Consider the following 14,681-nt stretch of genomic DNA (forward strand, 5'->3'; position numbering starts at 1 on the left):
CCTCCCCTTGTTAATGCACTTGTACCTTATTACGAATGATAAGTTGAATGAGACATGTAGAAATACAAAATACATCAATTTAGCACAACGTTAACTTTTGAGAAGCAAATAAAGAAAACCTTTGAGCCCATCTGTTAGTAAAAGTTTCATAATGTTTATTGTGTTCACAATAGGAGATAACCTCGGTGGAATCAAATAGCCCTTGAGCCGATTCACCCAAGAGTAGCTATGAAGCTTTACATTGGCTGGAATCAAAGATATCTCTACAGAAATGAATCCTCAAGATAATTTCTTGTGTGATACTTATTGCATCCGTCCCTCCGCACTTTCAATCAATGATTCCCACTAGACCTTGTATACTCCCTGTTCTTAGTTTTCAAGGGCGTATCCAATTTTTCCCTAATATATTTATATAGCAAAGTTCCTAGAAGTCAAGAAAGAAGCCAATATCCTCTAGGACCCCATCATAGTCAGAGCTGAAGGGGATTTGAACCTTATTGGTAAAATCGGAAATTATTAGACCCTTTAATTAGTAGCAGGACAATAGCATAACATAACCTCTAAATTCTATATAGCAGAATCAACTGAAGATCTACTAACGTTGAAAGCCCATTAATATTCCTGGATTCATCGAATGCTCAGTTTCTTTCAAGGAGAATCGTCTGGTGGCCAACGATGGGATGGAACACCGGACAAGCAATGTGACAAGGTTGAGTATGAGAAACGAGCAACTTTTGAATAATCGCGAAGACTCCCTCGAACATTGATTGACGTGAAACATCTAGCGATACTCATGTCCATTGTACCCGCAAGTCCCTTGAATACACTGGAAGCCGCGAGGGCACCTAATATTACACCTCCCGCAGTGATTTGAGTTTCTTCGTGAGTCATAACATCTCCCGCCGCAGCAGATTTCGTTCCATGAGCATCTCCTGTTGCACGCCCCGCAGTTGTTTCTGTCTGTGGCACCAATATCCCTGCATTGCCTCCTCGGACTACTGCAGCAAACAGGCCTCCTCGATCCCCTGGGAAGAATCCTTGCGCAATTGTAGGCAGGAGAATTGCCTTGACCGCAAGGGTCCTGAATATTTAGGAGGCTTCGTCCTGCACCAGATTCCTCTGTCAACCTGAACCTACCACCGGGTCCATGATGCGATGAGGAGGTCGATGGAATGCCTCGATCAGTTACATCATCTGAATCATGGCTCACATGGGCGGCCGCCACCACCAACACACCTAGAAGCACCACTTTCAACAAAACGAAGCGAGGAAACGCCATACTTTGGTGGAAAAAACTGGATCAGCCACTGGCTCAGAACCACTCGCCTGTGGTGTCCAGGTGAGACGCAGCAGGTCTCGGACTGCAGAACTCTCAGAGAAAGCTTGGTGTTTCGACTGTGGAAGTCGTTTGGTGTTTAAATAGTGATCCATGTTCAGTCGAGTGGCATTGAAAAGGATGCTGTACAAAGCGGTACCGTACTTCCAGAAATCTCAGGCTCGGCAAAGTGTACAATAGTGCATAAGAAATACGGAAGCATCACCATATCTTCTAGTCGATTAGAGTTGACCTGGAAGTTGTGGTTCCTCGTGGAACGGGTGCAGTTCCGTTACGTGCTGGGCTCAGAGGTGCCTGTGATTATGTGCAACATGGAGTGCGACGCCATGTCGCCAACTAACGTTGCTATAGCCACGATGAACATCTGTGATCCAACGTCAGTGGACCAAAATCAAGGAGATTTTTGGTCATAGCAGCCACAAGCTAACTCTTTGGTAAGGGTAAGAATATTCATCTGTACTAGTTTGCATGCATGAACTAAGTGCATTAAACACAATTCATGTTCGCCACATAGAACTCTTGTACATAATTTCTTTGTTAAATGGTAAAGGCAATATCGACATATTCTACTCATCTTCGAAGATGTAGAGTCGCTGGAACTTCCGGCTGGTTTTGCACGTTGATAATGCATCGTGGTTTGCAGGCCCAAAAGTTTCGGGTTAACACAATAGGGTGTGCACTTTCTCAGTAATAACCTTTATGCGATGGTCTCCTTCTTGGGGAAAATAGAAGCTTAGATGGGATGAAGAACAACCATCATCCGCCACTTCCGTTTTGAAGCTCATTGATAAAGAGCGCACTTGCTTAGCATAGGACTTAATGAGGATTACTGAAGTAGAGGTGGTTGTTGTCACATTTTCCCAAGGGGTCGTGCATGAAAGCTATATTAGGGTATCTGTAACGAATCTAATTTATTACAACAAGCATTGCAGAAATCTGAGGCTTGAATAATAACTGCTCCTGACAAGCAATTCCGATGTCACGGGAACTGCTGGCTTGACAAAGGAAGCGGTGACTTCCTCCGGATTCTCTGGTGCTGACTTTGGTATGTCAGCTAAAGTCAAAGACAGGGAGCAGCTGCGTTTCCACGACACATTGTGCTTTTTGTTCTGTACCTGAAGACTCCCTCTACCAATCATGTTCGTATATTTCTGTTTCACTTTTACTAACATTACGCACATGAGCGTTGTTTATTTGTGGACGCGCATCCTGTGTGGTCGAGGATGAGTGGGTCGTTCTCGTTTGTACTGCAGAGATTCGAAAACTTTCTGTATGTAAAAGACGACTCTCGTAAGAGTTCTCGAGCTCGATGTAAATGGAGCCACGTTCCAACTTTGTCCACTCCGTCCTGTTCGGTCGATAGCAGTTCATCATCAAGTGCAATACAATTCGACAAATGGTCCTTTCACACGGGACAATCGTACTCAATCAGATGTGAATATAAATCGGTGTTTGAATGTTGGCGCAAATTTTAAACACATTTTACTGAAGTAGACTTTGTAATTCTAAAGAGCCAACATAGATCTTCAAGGATTGTTGACTGCGTAAGTGATTGCTTCCGTGATGGCAAAGGACAACGTCCTGGCCGTACACAACTGTAAGTACTTTCGATTTGAAAATGGTCTTCGATGCGCATACGTGGGTCTCCCACACACAAGCGATCGACCTAGAAAGAGCATCGAGCATGGCCTTGATGAGATTGCTATGAATCACCTGAAGTATCTTAAATTGCCTAAATTTGACCGGGATGGTCTGTTTATATTTTGGCTGACGACTTTCTCTTCGTCATTTTGGACGAAGCTTTCGCCGTCCCTGCAGTGGCAGCGGGGGCGGCCAGACCAACTACAGGCCTCGGTGTAATAATCGCGCTTCCTTGACCTTCCAGAACTAGCCTGTGACCTCTACCACGGAAGGCTTCAATCCAAATAGTCTCGGCGTAAGCGAGGGGCTCGAACGGAGAGAATGTTATAGTGACTATTTGCTTGTATACTTCGCCCATACAGCCTTCTCTGCCAGGTATTCGTCCACTCTCGGGAGTTGCCTTCCATATCACCGGCCATCTTTTGTTGAGGTCCTTCAAATGCTGCTGCAATTACCATATTGATTCGCTCGTATGTTAATCAAGCAAAGACACCAATCAACTAAACATTCATAATGCATCTAAGTGAAGGGTTACAAAGAACGCACCCAATTGACGAAACCATCAAGCTCAGCACACTCAACCATGTCTAGGTGGCTCTTTTCTGTCACAATACGCCAGTCTAAAGGAACAACGCTTGTATTTGAAATGGTGAAGTCCTGACACCGCGCGCAATCGGGACAAACTACTGTCCCGAACGAGAGGATCTCCGTCTGCAATGTCACCTCAGGATACCGGATGTCTCCATACATAGTGATTATCTACACAGTCGTAAGTTTCTTGTCAGAGCACATTTCAGGCAATCAAGGTCTAGACTTGAAGGTTTCGGGTTTGAAATAAAATGTCTCATCTCACAGGTCCTTGGATAAATCTAATGATCGGAGCATTGATCGTTCACACCGAATCACTTGATACATCAAAAATTAAAAATGGAAGCACTTTTCAACAATTCGGTTTACCTGTTTGTGTCTATCTTGGAATGAAATGACAAGTTCTTGTTCAATAACTTCGTCTTCCGGATACCAATCTCCATCATTAAGGAGAGGTCTGAATCGAAGAGAAAGTTGCAGAGTCCAATCTGCCAGTAGCCTGTAGTGACCCGGCTCAGGTTCCCGCACTGGGTCTTTTATTATTGACAAACACCGTGTAGCCGCCCCATCAGTGATCGGCTCAACGATGCCATGGGTCGCATTCAGCACATAGAAAGGTGGAGGCGCCACAATGGAGAACAGAATGCGCTCGAGATATGTGTTGGTTAGAAACAAAGACTTCGTTTCAAATCTTTGCTCAATGGGCAGACTTCCATGTACTAAGAAACTTATGTTATCATCCACATTACAATACAACCTGCAGAAAGAACAATAACATTAATAACGTGGCACAACAATCACAACTCAGGCAATGAATCCCACACAAAACTTTAAGCGAGTTCTTAAACCCTAAACCCCATCCACACAGCATTGCAAGCGCACTCATTTCAATGGCAGTTTTCAATAGCCTTGTCTAGACCGTGCAAGTCTCGAACCAGTGAAAGTTTTAAAAGGCAGTAACGCCTGCCTCACAACAAGTAAGCATTGAGACTACTGCCAACCCCCTTAAATATATAGATCCTTCCAACTCTACCCACATCATCGATTCAACAAGAAAACATAAGAAATACAAAAAGCAGCAGCAGCGAGACATAGAACTTCTCACCTTGGAACAACAAGACGAGCAACGACAGTCACACGCAGAGGCTGGATCAGATCAATCTCCTGGTTGGGAGCAAACGCATCCGTGATCAGAGCATTGGGAATGTCCAGAACGCTCACTGCATAATTCCCTTCCTCCGCGATTTCATCACTAGCCACCTGATCGAACATGTCATCCTCGTGGTTCAGTCTGTGGACTCCTGATTTTTTCCTCCCGAACTCAGCCCACGCTCCCCCTTTCTTACTAGACTTCCTCTGATTCAGCTGCTCCAGGTGCACGTGGTCCCCTACAGACGTCTTGTGCACCAGCAGCGACTGGAACTGCGAGGTCCGTTTATTGAAGTATGTGACGACGTGCTCGCAGACGTGCATTGTCGACGGACGCCTGTAGATGAACTGCTTGTCTAGTTTCTCGAGGGTACTATCGAATGCGAACTGCGGTGCCTCTGCTTTGAGCTGGAACTGACCGTCGTGGATCAGCGTTCTGCCGATGAAGATCGCCTTGTAGCTCGCGGCTTCCGAGCACTGGAAAGTGACGGAGAATTGGCTGCTGCGCTGGCCCAGTATCACCTGCAGTGCATGGCTGTTTCGGTGACTCCGCATGAATCGAAGTCTTGAACTTATCTATCCAAAGCATAACGATCTCAAGATGTTCAAATGGGCAAAACAAAGAAGGGATTTGATGTTGCTGTGGGTTTGGTATTGTCTATAGAAATGAAACCAGCTGTGCTTTAATGGGTGGGTGTGACGGTATTGTTGAGAATTGGGTAGATGTTGATGCAGGTGTTGAACCGAATGGTTGCGAGTGAAGAATTCGCTGTGAATTTACTGTGTTTTGTGAATGCCAAGAATCGATCGCACATACCTCTACTGTAATAGTGACAAAATAGGTCGATTTAGGATTAGAATGGTTGTTGTTGAAAGTATATGAAAACGGATTGGGTAATGATGTGTAAGTTACTTGTTTTTGTGGAACAATTCGAAATGGAGGAGTTTCTGCTTTTGGATATGGCTCCATGAAGTCTTGAAATGTTAAGTGTATTTTGTTTTTGAAGTCAATGCCCAAGTGCTCTTGAATGCAAACCTGATTAGACAGGAGCCAAACCAAGTGTAAGGAATATTTTTGTTTTATGGTTTCAATAAAGAAACTGTATATATATATATATATATATAATCCTTTAAATAACATTGAAATATTATCATTGAAATTAATGAAATGAAACTTCATGAATAAAGTTCATTTTGTTCAAATAGAAAATATGATATTGTATAATCATGAATAATTAAATCTAATGTATATCTTCTAAACAGATTTTCTTTAAAACTATAATCACAAGTTTCAGAATCAATTCTTTTAGCAAGCATGAATCAATTCAACATACTCTAATGATCCAATCTTCTCCATTCCTCTCCGGAATTAGCATACAATGTAACATATTCTCATGATTTTCTTCAATGTCAAAAACAACTTTGACATCAAGATCATCTTCATTTAACATGGGCTTCATTATTTGCCATTCAACCACCATATTGAAGGGTGATGTATTATAGATCCAAAATGCTCGACGCACAACTGGGTTCCCCACTGGCATTGTGTTCCACGTCAACACAAGCTCAGGAGTTTCCTTAATATCTTGTAATCCACTAGGCTCTAAATAATTGATTCTTGAAACCAATGGATTTCCCACCAACTCAATTTCTACAGGTATATAAAATGGCAATAGCTGTCCTATCTGTTCAAATATTTACATATATTAGTATTTTTATTATTGTTTTTCAAAAGGTAGAATTCACTTCAAAAAAAAATCATGTGTGTAACATATTTAAAAGAAAACACCAATCATACAACCATTTTAAAAATAAATTAAGTACATTTTTGTAATATATAGAAAACTTATATATAAAATGTTTGAAAAATCATTAGCATTACTTCTTTTATTTTTCTTTTGCTATATCTGAAAAAAGGATTACCTTCACAACAAGAGTGTCTTTGTAAAATCCAGGTAAAGTGCTAAAACACACAACTTCACATGACCATTCAGACCATGGTTGTAAAACTCCAGTAGATAAAGGATATATTAAAAATCCCACACTCTGGCCTTCTTTGATCATGGCTTCATGCATTGCACCTTCAATTCGGCGCCACACCATTGACTTTCCCATGCTAGAAAAAAAACGAGAATGGTTTGCATCTTGTGGTGCAAGTGATGGAAATTGTTGTGCTTTATTCGTCAAGGCTGATTGATATGGATCTCGGTGGTTCACAGTCAAGGTTGACAAGTGGCCTGTCAAAGCTGAAAGCATCCATAACTCATCTTCCACTAAAGCAAACTCAGGTTCACTTGGATGGTTTGTGACTCGCACATGTACATTTGCTTCTATGGGCGAGTGATTTTGAATGAGGAGCTTGAATGAGTGAACACGATGCACAATGTTACGCCGTCCAAAGTCCAAACATGGGACTTTAGGATCATCAAGAGATGGGGCTTTGTAGCATCTACCACCACTTATTGAAGGTCGACCATACATTCTTTCATGTTGCAATTTCCCAATCCTCTCAAAAGCAATGCTACGACCAGATTGTTGGTACCCGTCATCCACTTCTAGACGAAACACATGAAAACTCACTTGTATGTCAACAATGAATGCCTTGAGCAACAATCCCAATGGAAATTGTTGTTTCCACACTTCACACACCAAAATGCATTCAAAAGGACCAACCCCTTGTGGATCAAATGTAAATGTCAATTCAACTTCTCCCCTTGGTGGAATTTTGCCGGATCCTTGGGACCAAGAAATTTGAGCTTGCTTGTGATCCCCAACTCCGTCATTGTTCCACCAATTGTAACACACAGGCAGTGCTCGTAAGTTTTTCAAAATGACAGTCCTTTCAATTTTGCAATGTAGATATTGAATCCCTAAGTCCATCATTGGTGGAAGCAAACAGGCTCTGGGCGCATCAATCTCTGCTCTGGCCACAGCCATACTTGTAGGACCTGTTAACTCTGCTACATTGCAAATAATGGCTAGACGCATGTACCCAAGTCTGGTTCCCTTCAAAATGGCCTGATTGAATAATAAAACAATAAACAACTATTTTGATCCATTATTCATGATCTCACATGTCAAATTATAAGTACTTCCATTTTTTCTCAATAAAAATGGAAAAATCAAATCACAATCTCACCCCATGTCATCATATCCCACTTGTATCAAAACTACATACCCTTATGGTACATGATTGTTCTTTTTCAAGCACTCCGGAACTTGGGTGGAAGATGATCTTTTGTTGCAAATCATCTTCGGGATATGGCACACCCTTCGGGTACCATACTCGTCTACAAACCTTCACCAAGGAAAAAGACTCTATGAGATCCGTTGGACCAAATTGTTCATTTTTTGTTTGTTGGCATGAGTGTGGGGAAGGAAAACCCATTTTAAACCCTTGCAAAGCATCACCATATGATGATAATGAAACGGGTTTGCCTCTCGAGGTCAAAATTTTGTCGTGTTCAGGATCATGAACTGTGTACAGTTTGAATGTGGCTTGACACCCACTTTCATTTGTTAATATGAGATCCTGATTGTATGTGCTTCCAATCTGGCATAAAATTTTGGGGACGTTATGTACAAGCCTTTTGTTTTTTATTATTATTATTATTACAATCTTTTCAAAATAATATGGTAAATTTTGATACTAACATAATAGTAAATATCTTTACATTCATACCATTATTTCTCCTTCTAAGTAAAGCAGTTAAAGTCATAAATAATTAAAAAAAATATGAATATGTAGATTTCGTACTTGTATTAAACCATAGTCAATAACAGCAGGTGTTATACTTATACAAGGGCCCCTTGTATGCCCTGAAATTTGAAAAAATATTTCAGCTCCTTCCTTACTGCTTTCATTCAAACTTGTTATAAGACAGCGGCACACTTTGTGAAAAGAACCAACTTTTCTTGCTTTCACAATGGCATTAACATCTAGATGCTCGTAACCTTGAATTTCACCCGAAAATGGTTCAAAATAAACCGCATTGCTGCAGACACCATTATCGTACACTGTTTTAGGTCGCTCCCATGAGAATTTTACTTTTGATCCACTATTGTTTTGGATTTTGATCTTGTAATTCCGAACCGTTCCAATTGTGAGCCCACCAGCAATGCTTAGAAAAGAAGGTATGCATTGGACATCTATGGGTATTCCACACCCGCTTGTTGGAAATTCTAAAACCTTGAAAACACTACCCATGTTATCAACTCTTTCAATTGTAAGTTCTTCATTTGTAAGATTGTAGGGTTGTGTTCCAACACTCATTCCACTTCCATTTTCATTTTCAAGAGTCAAAAGCTCATTTTTGACATGTTTCCAATTGTTTGATGCAAGAGGATGACTAGCTCGAGTATCAACATACAAGCACATCATTTGTTGATAGCTTTTGAAATTGGTTGGTGTAAAACTTACAATAGCCTCCATCTCACTCAATGCTGGAATCACACCAAATGTAGGTTTAATCACAAATTCAAGTTGAGATTCCACACCAATGTTTTCTTGCACAACACTCTTTGAAGTTTTATTTCCTTTGGAAGTGATTTCATTTGTTGAGGCAATTTGGGTTTCTTTAGAATTTAACCAATAAAAACGTAGGGGAACCTCACAATCATTTTTGATTGATACAAAATGACTTGATGTTGTTCCAATGGTGCAACTACCAAATGGGATGCCCCTTTCAAACTCTCCAACTCTCCATTCTCTTCCATCAAACTTATTACATGTTACTTGAAGTGCCACACCATGGCCTTTCACAAGTATTTCCCAATGGCGGCCCATTGATGTTTCAATTTGCAACACTCCACCAAAGGGTCCACACTTCGAAGGTTGAAAGAGGACAATCAAATCTTGTGTTTCATTCTTTTTTAGTTTTGTCTCTTGAGGGTAGGCTAAGAATGGAGGGAAAAAAATAAGATTCTTTTCAATGTAACGCTCTTGAAGGCCTACATAACGAGGGTCTTGGGTCCATTTGGTGCCCATTAAAGTCCACTCTAAGTCATTACAAAATCCATACATTGCAAAATGAGCTCCAGCCTCTTTGCATGTGAATGTGTAAGAAGCTGCTACTGAATGGTTTGTAAGGCAATAACCCAAATTGATAATATGGGGGAATACCACAATTGGAAAAGGATTTATTGACTTTAGTGTTATGACAACCGTATCCATTTCTGATTGAACTTGTATCTCATCACTACAGTCAATAGCTGATCTTGGTTTGAATACAACATCAAACCGGCAAAACATGCCTGATATCAATATTTTCCCTTGAAATGGATCTTCTTTGGAAAACATAGAAAATTTGTCACCAGATGGTTTTATGAATCTGATTAAGAGAAGTCTTTTATCATTAGAATTGATCTTGCATGTATTATTGTAAACATTTCTTAAACATGACAGAAAATTGTCAAATTAGTGAATCCATAAATATTTATTTGTGTGATAACTTTCATTTACATTCTAATGAATTTTATTAGCATCCATTTTTATTCGTTGACATTTGATACAATCACATGATAATTAGTTCTGTGATTGTGTGTGTATTTTTATATGCAAACATAGCTATGATTTTTTGGATTTATTTTACCGAAGGCGTTGGCTCCAAGGACTTTTATTCATAACATGCAAATGTGCTACATATGTTTTTTCAGGTTCTGCAATGAATTTTGAAAAGCCTTAGGTCCACCATACTTGGATGCTCAATCCTAAAAGTAACAATATGAGAAAATTATGTCCAAAATTAATTTTAATATTTCTTTCAACTAGAGCATATAAATCCCAATAAGTATTTCATGACATAATAACTACAGAAGAATAAATCAATGTTAAATAAAAATTTGAAGAAAATTCCAGAGAAATTTACTGTATTTTCATTTTATAAAACCTACAGAATGATTTGGTCTTTTGGAAACTCATTCTGTTTTGGTCTGTTGTAAATCTCATTCACTGAAATTTTCGTTTTTTATCTAAATATTTTTAAGTATTTTTAAAATTATTTTTCATTTAAAAAAATAATAAATACATGGGAATCTATATGTATATTCAAAATCTTTTTAAGAAGTTATGAATGAAAGAAATTACCATAGCCATCAAAAACTAAAATTGGTGGATTCAAATGAATATATTCTTTCATTGCTTTAGCCGGAGACTCTATCCAATATGGCAAACATCTAGTTGGGTCTTTTTCTCTATAAATTTCTAAAGCCTAGAACCAACCAAGTCATAATCCAACAACAAGAATATATTTCAATTTTAGTTGTTGAAATTTTTTTATTTCACATACTACAGTACTTTTACAAGTTGATTTCATATTACATCATCTTAGAGAAAAAAAACGCATACAACTCAAATAAACACCAACCTGAGAAGTCTTTGGTTCTCTACAAAATCGAGGATTATTCAAGTAGTTGATCTTTAGCATCATTCTTTCAAGTAGCTGACATTCCTGATTACATTAAATAGGGTTTTTTTTTTTTTTTTTTTCCTTCAAAATAAAATAAACAACAAAAATAAAGAAAATGAAAAAGAATGGAAACAGTTAGGTATGAATTTATGCAATTTTTTCATAATGGAATAATTTCCAAAGATTTATCAATCCAGCATTGGTACCAATATCATGAATTAGACTCAATTTTAAATCATACCAAAACATATTGTGCCGCGGGCATTTCATGTCTCCACCTTTCGCGCTCTTCCATGGGCAAAAGTTTATATCCTTGACTTGGTTCAAGAGTGATTGTGTATGGGATAGTCTTGATTTGTTGATGAAACCCCATTTTGAAAAAATACTTGAAAGGCCTCCTAAGATGCTTGTTGCTATGATTGTGTAGACAAGGTCTCCATGATTGTCGAAATGACCGCCTCCATGGACGCAATTGATCTTCTAAAAACTTTTCCTACACACAATCCATTGTAAAGAGTTGTGCCACTACAATCCAAACATTCCATGAAAAATCCAAAATTTCAATGTGAAAAATTGAATAAAAAGTCCATTATAAAACTTAGGTCATATTTATATTTTAAACAAGGTTATAAAAAATAAAAATAAACCTCTTTTAGTTGGATAAGTTTAGCCGTCTCTTTGGCTTCAATCAATTGTTTATCCTCTTCAATATCTCCACCCAAATCATTTGGACTATCAAACTCACGTTGATTCATGAATACAAAATCATCTTGATTATTTACTTGAATTCTACCCATTGGTTCCATTTCATTAAGGAGAAGGTTGGCATTGAGCTTTGGAAGTTGTTCATTGCTTTCTTCATTGCCGTAGCTGGAAATTCTCCAACTTGATGTGCGGGCTTGAATTCGGGAGAATTGTTTCAAGTGTTTAAAGATCTCTTTGGAAGCTTTGTTGGATTGAATTCGATGATGTTCCCTTGCCCAAACCTTGTGCCATTGAATGCACTCAATAGTTTTTTGATGATTGTGAAGAGGTGTTTTAATGGTAGGATGCCATTGTCTATCTTGCCGATCATACCAATCAATTAAACCATCTGTCTGCAATAAGTTTAATCATTTTTTTTAATGAAAAAACAAAATATATATATATATATATATATATATACATTTATTAATTCAATTATATTTATAATTTAGAGTTTATTTTTAAATGTTGAATATATTTTGTCAAAGAAAAAAACTAAAATTTTGGATTGCATCTTGAAAATAGGATACAACTATGTGATGTAAGTGGTGATTTTTTGAAAAAGTAGTTTTATGTTTGTTATAATTTTTTAAACAATATAACGATTGGTTTTTGGATTTTTGTCTACACACCTTCCATGCATTTGGATCAAGATTTGCAATCTGGTATATGATATTGTTTAATATAGCATTTCCAACTTCTGTAGCAAGTTTCCTATCAATTTCTTGAATACTCTCCATCACATCACCCTTAAAAAGATTGTATTCAGATAAATAGCTTTAAAGAGTCTACCACTAATACTTAATTACAGAACCTAAGACTTGTAATTTTTTTTTTTTTTTTTTTTTTTCGGTACACACACACTAGGGTATACATTGGGTCTAAAATCTCACAATTAGTAACCAACCTCTTCATAGGTGTAACAACTTTCAAGCACTCTCATTCAAAATTTTGAAACAAATTGCATTTTTGTAGCCTTTCAAAAAATAAAGATATTTAGATCCTAGAGAATCTTTAGAAGCCGTTCAATGTTTCACAACAAAATTTGATAATTTTAATGGATACACATTATTCCTTTAAGTTTTGTCTAATTAAATTTTTTCTTCAAAATCATATATTAGTATATTTTTTAGAACTTAATTTGTATTTGTATCTCAAACTTCTTTAATTGATCAATTGAAAAAAATTTACATTCATGTAAATAAAATTAAATAATTAAATAAATAATAAAACTAGGATATATTAGTCTTTATATTATTAAATTAATAGATATTATTTATTTTTATCAAAACATGTATTAATGGATACTATTTACTAATATATTACCAATTGACATATAATATTATTACCAATATATTACCAATTGACATTTAATGTTATTACCATTATATTACCAATTGACTTATAATTGGTAATTTTAAAGTATTGGTAATATTATCAATTGGTAATATATTAGTAATATATTTTGTAAAATAATAAAATTGATAATATATTGGTAATAAATTTTAAATAACTTGTACATATAAATATAAGAATAATTTTTGGTATTGCCAATATTTTAACATTACCAATTATAATATTTGGTATTGCGACCACAATCCACCACCCACTTAACATGTTTTTTTAGATTTTTTAGTTTTTTTTTTAAAAAAAAATTCAATCAAAAAAAATTTTATTCAAATAATTTGAAAAGTATTGAATAAAGAAAATTCGATTAATTTGAAAGGTACTGTACAAAGGTGGCATGTTCTACATGAGAGAATGTAGTGACTATAGTAAAAATTGTGGTGGCATTAGCAATACTCTAAAACTAAAAATTATTTAAAGTGTGATGATGCTTTAGTTTGATCAATTTTTTATTGTGGTGCCAACACATCAAACTAGTGAATGTTTGGTAAAAATATCAATATAGACAAATTTTTAATTTTAAATATAATTATTGATTTTTACTGAAATGTAACAAGTTAAGAACTCAATAAAGTTGGTAGTACAAAAACATCTATTTAGAACTGGTTACTACAAAAAATTAACTTTAGAATTAAATTGTATGAACTTTGAGTGTGGGAAGAGTTTTAACATTATTATGATATAAAGTCTCAAAATTCTACATCTCTTTAGATGTAAGTAACTATCAATGTGTTTGAACTGGCACCATATCATATTTTATTCCATACTTGCAAATATCACTGCCTACAATTAATGTGTAATCTTTGTAACATGATTACCAAACTTTTCATGTCAAAAAATCCAAGCAATTGAATACTTACATTTTTAAGCATATCCACATTTCAGCATCAATGCCATGGATTGCTACAACTTTGGACAACATGGAGCAAACCTGCAGGCATCTTCATCACAATGCAATTGAAAATCACTTCAAGGGTACACTCTACTGAAAGGCTGATAAATGGATGGGTAAACAACCTCTCATAGAACACCACACCAAATGTATCTGGCTCACATTAGGTTATACACCTCTTCAAAGCATACCAGAAACACCAAGTTACACATCCTAACCTGCTAAAATGAAAACACATGCAACCATGTCAATTCAATTATTAACCTCAGTATGTATCTACATGACACTGTTCTTAGCACCAAATGAAATTGTGCAGCATTTAGATGACAAATCAAGTTCCCACAATCCTGTTTGGCATCCCTCTCATGCAGATCCTGCCTCCAGTTCAGTGCATTTCAGTAATGAGGTAGTGCTCTGATAAAATGTTCCATACATCTTTGTTAGATCATTCTACTTTCTATGATCAATGCAAGCATGCACTGAATTTGCATCTAAGACATATCAATCCTGCCCGAGG

At 37.0% G+C, this 14,681-nt stretch overlaps 1 protein-coding gene across 4 annotated transcripts; it reads right to left on the minus strand.

Annotated features, from left to right (window-relative positions):
• Positions 1-2,757: 2,757 nt before the first annotated feature.
• On the minus strand, positions 2,758-14,406 carry LOC112281101 (uncharacterized). Of its 4 annotated transcripts, none has more exons than XM_024517288.3 (15): positions 12,498-14,406; positions 11,769-12,214; positions 11,363-11,614; positions 11,080-11,163; positions 10,800-10,923; positions 10,306-10,372; positions 8,472-10,044; positions 7,893-8,267; positions 6,638-7,732; positions 6,049-6,399; positions 5,628-5,750; positions 4,671-5,236; positions 3,935-4,322; positions 3,524-3,736; positions 2,758-3,422 (listed from the first exon to the last, which is right to left on the minus strand). In XM_024517288.3, the coding sequence occupies exons 1-15, from the start codon at positions 12,502-12,504 to the stop codon at positions 3,093-3,095; spliced, it is 5,994 nt and encodes a 1,997-aa protein (XP_024373056.2). In that variant the 5' UTR covers positions 12,505-14,406; the 3' UTR covers positions 2,758-3,092. The 4 variants fall into 4 exon arrangements, with proteins under 4 accessions (XP_024373056.2, XP_024373057.2, XP_073389835.1 ...); XM_024517289.3 differs by having other exon boundaries at positions 2,758-3,419; positions 11,769-12,218; XM_073533734.2 differs by having other exon boundaries at positions 11,769-12,218.
• Between the last annotated feature and the right edge of the window lie 275 nt (positions 14,407-14,681).

This window comes from Physcomitrium patens, chromosome 4 (genome assembly GCF_059467195.1).
Source record: "Physcomitrium patens ecotype Gransden chromosome 4, ASM5946719v1, whole genome shotgun sequence".
Lineage (NCBI taxonomy): Eukaryota > Viridiplantae > Streptophyta > Bryopsida > Funariales > Funariaceae > Physcomitrium > Physcomitrium patens.

What these genes read in the sequence shown, in the direction of transcription:
- LOC112281101 (XM_073533734.2), bottom strand. Translation starts at nt 12,605, where the DNA reads ATGGAGAGTATTCAAGAAATTGATAGGAAACTTGCTACAGAAGTTGGA. An exon ending in AACTTATCCAACTAAAAGAG is followed by an intron (nt 11,615 to 11,768) that starts GTTTATTTTTAT and finishes GATTGTGTGTAG; the next exon opens with GAAAAGTTTTTAGAAGATCA. An exon ending in CCGCGGCACAATATGTTTTG is followed by an intron (nt 11,164 to 11,362) that starts GTATGATTTAAA and finishes TAATGTAATCAG; the next exon opens with GAATGTCAGCTACTTGAAAG.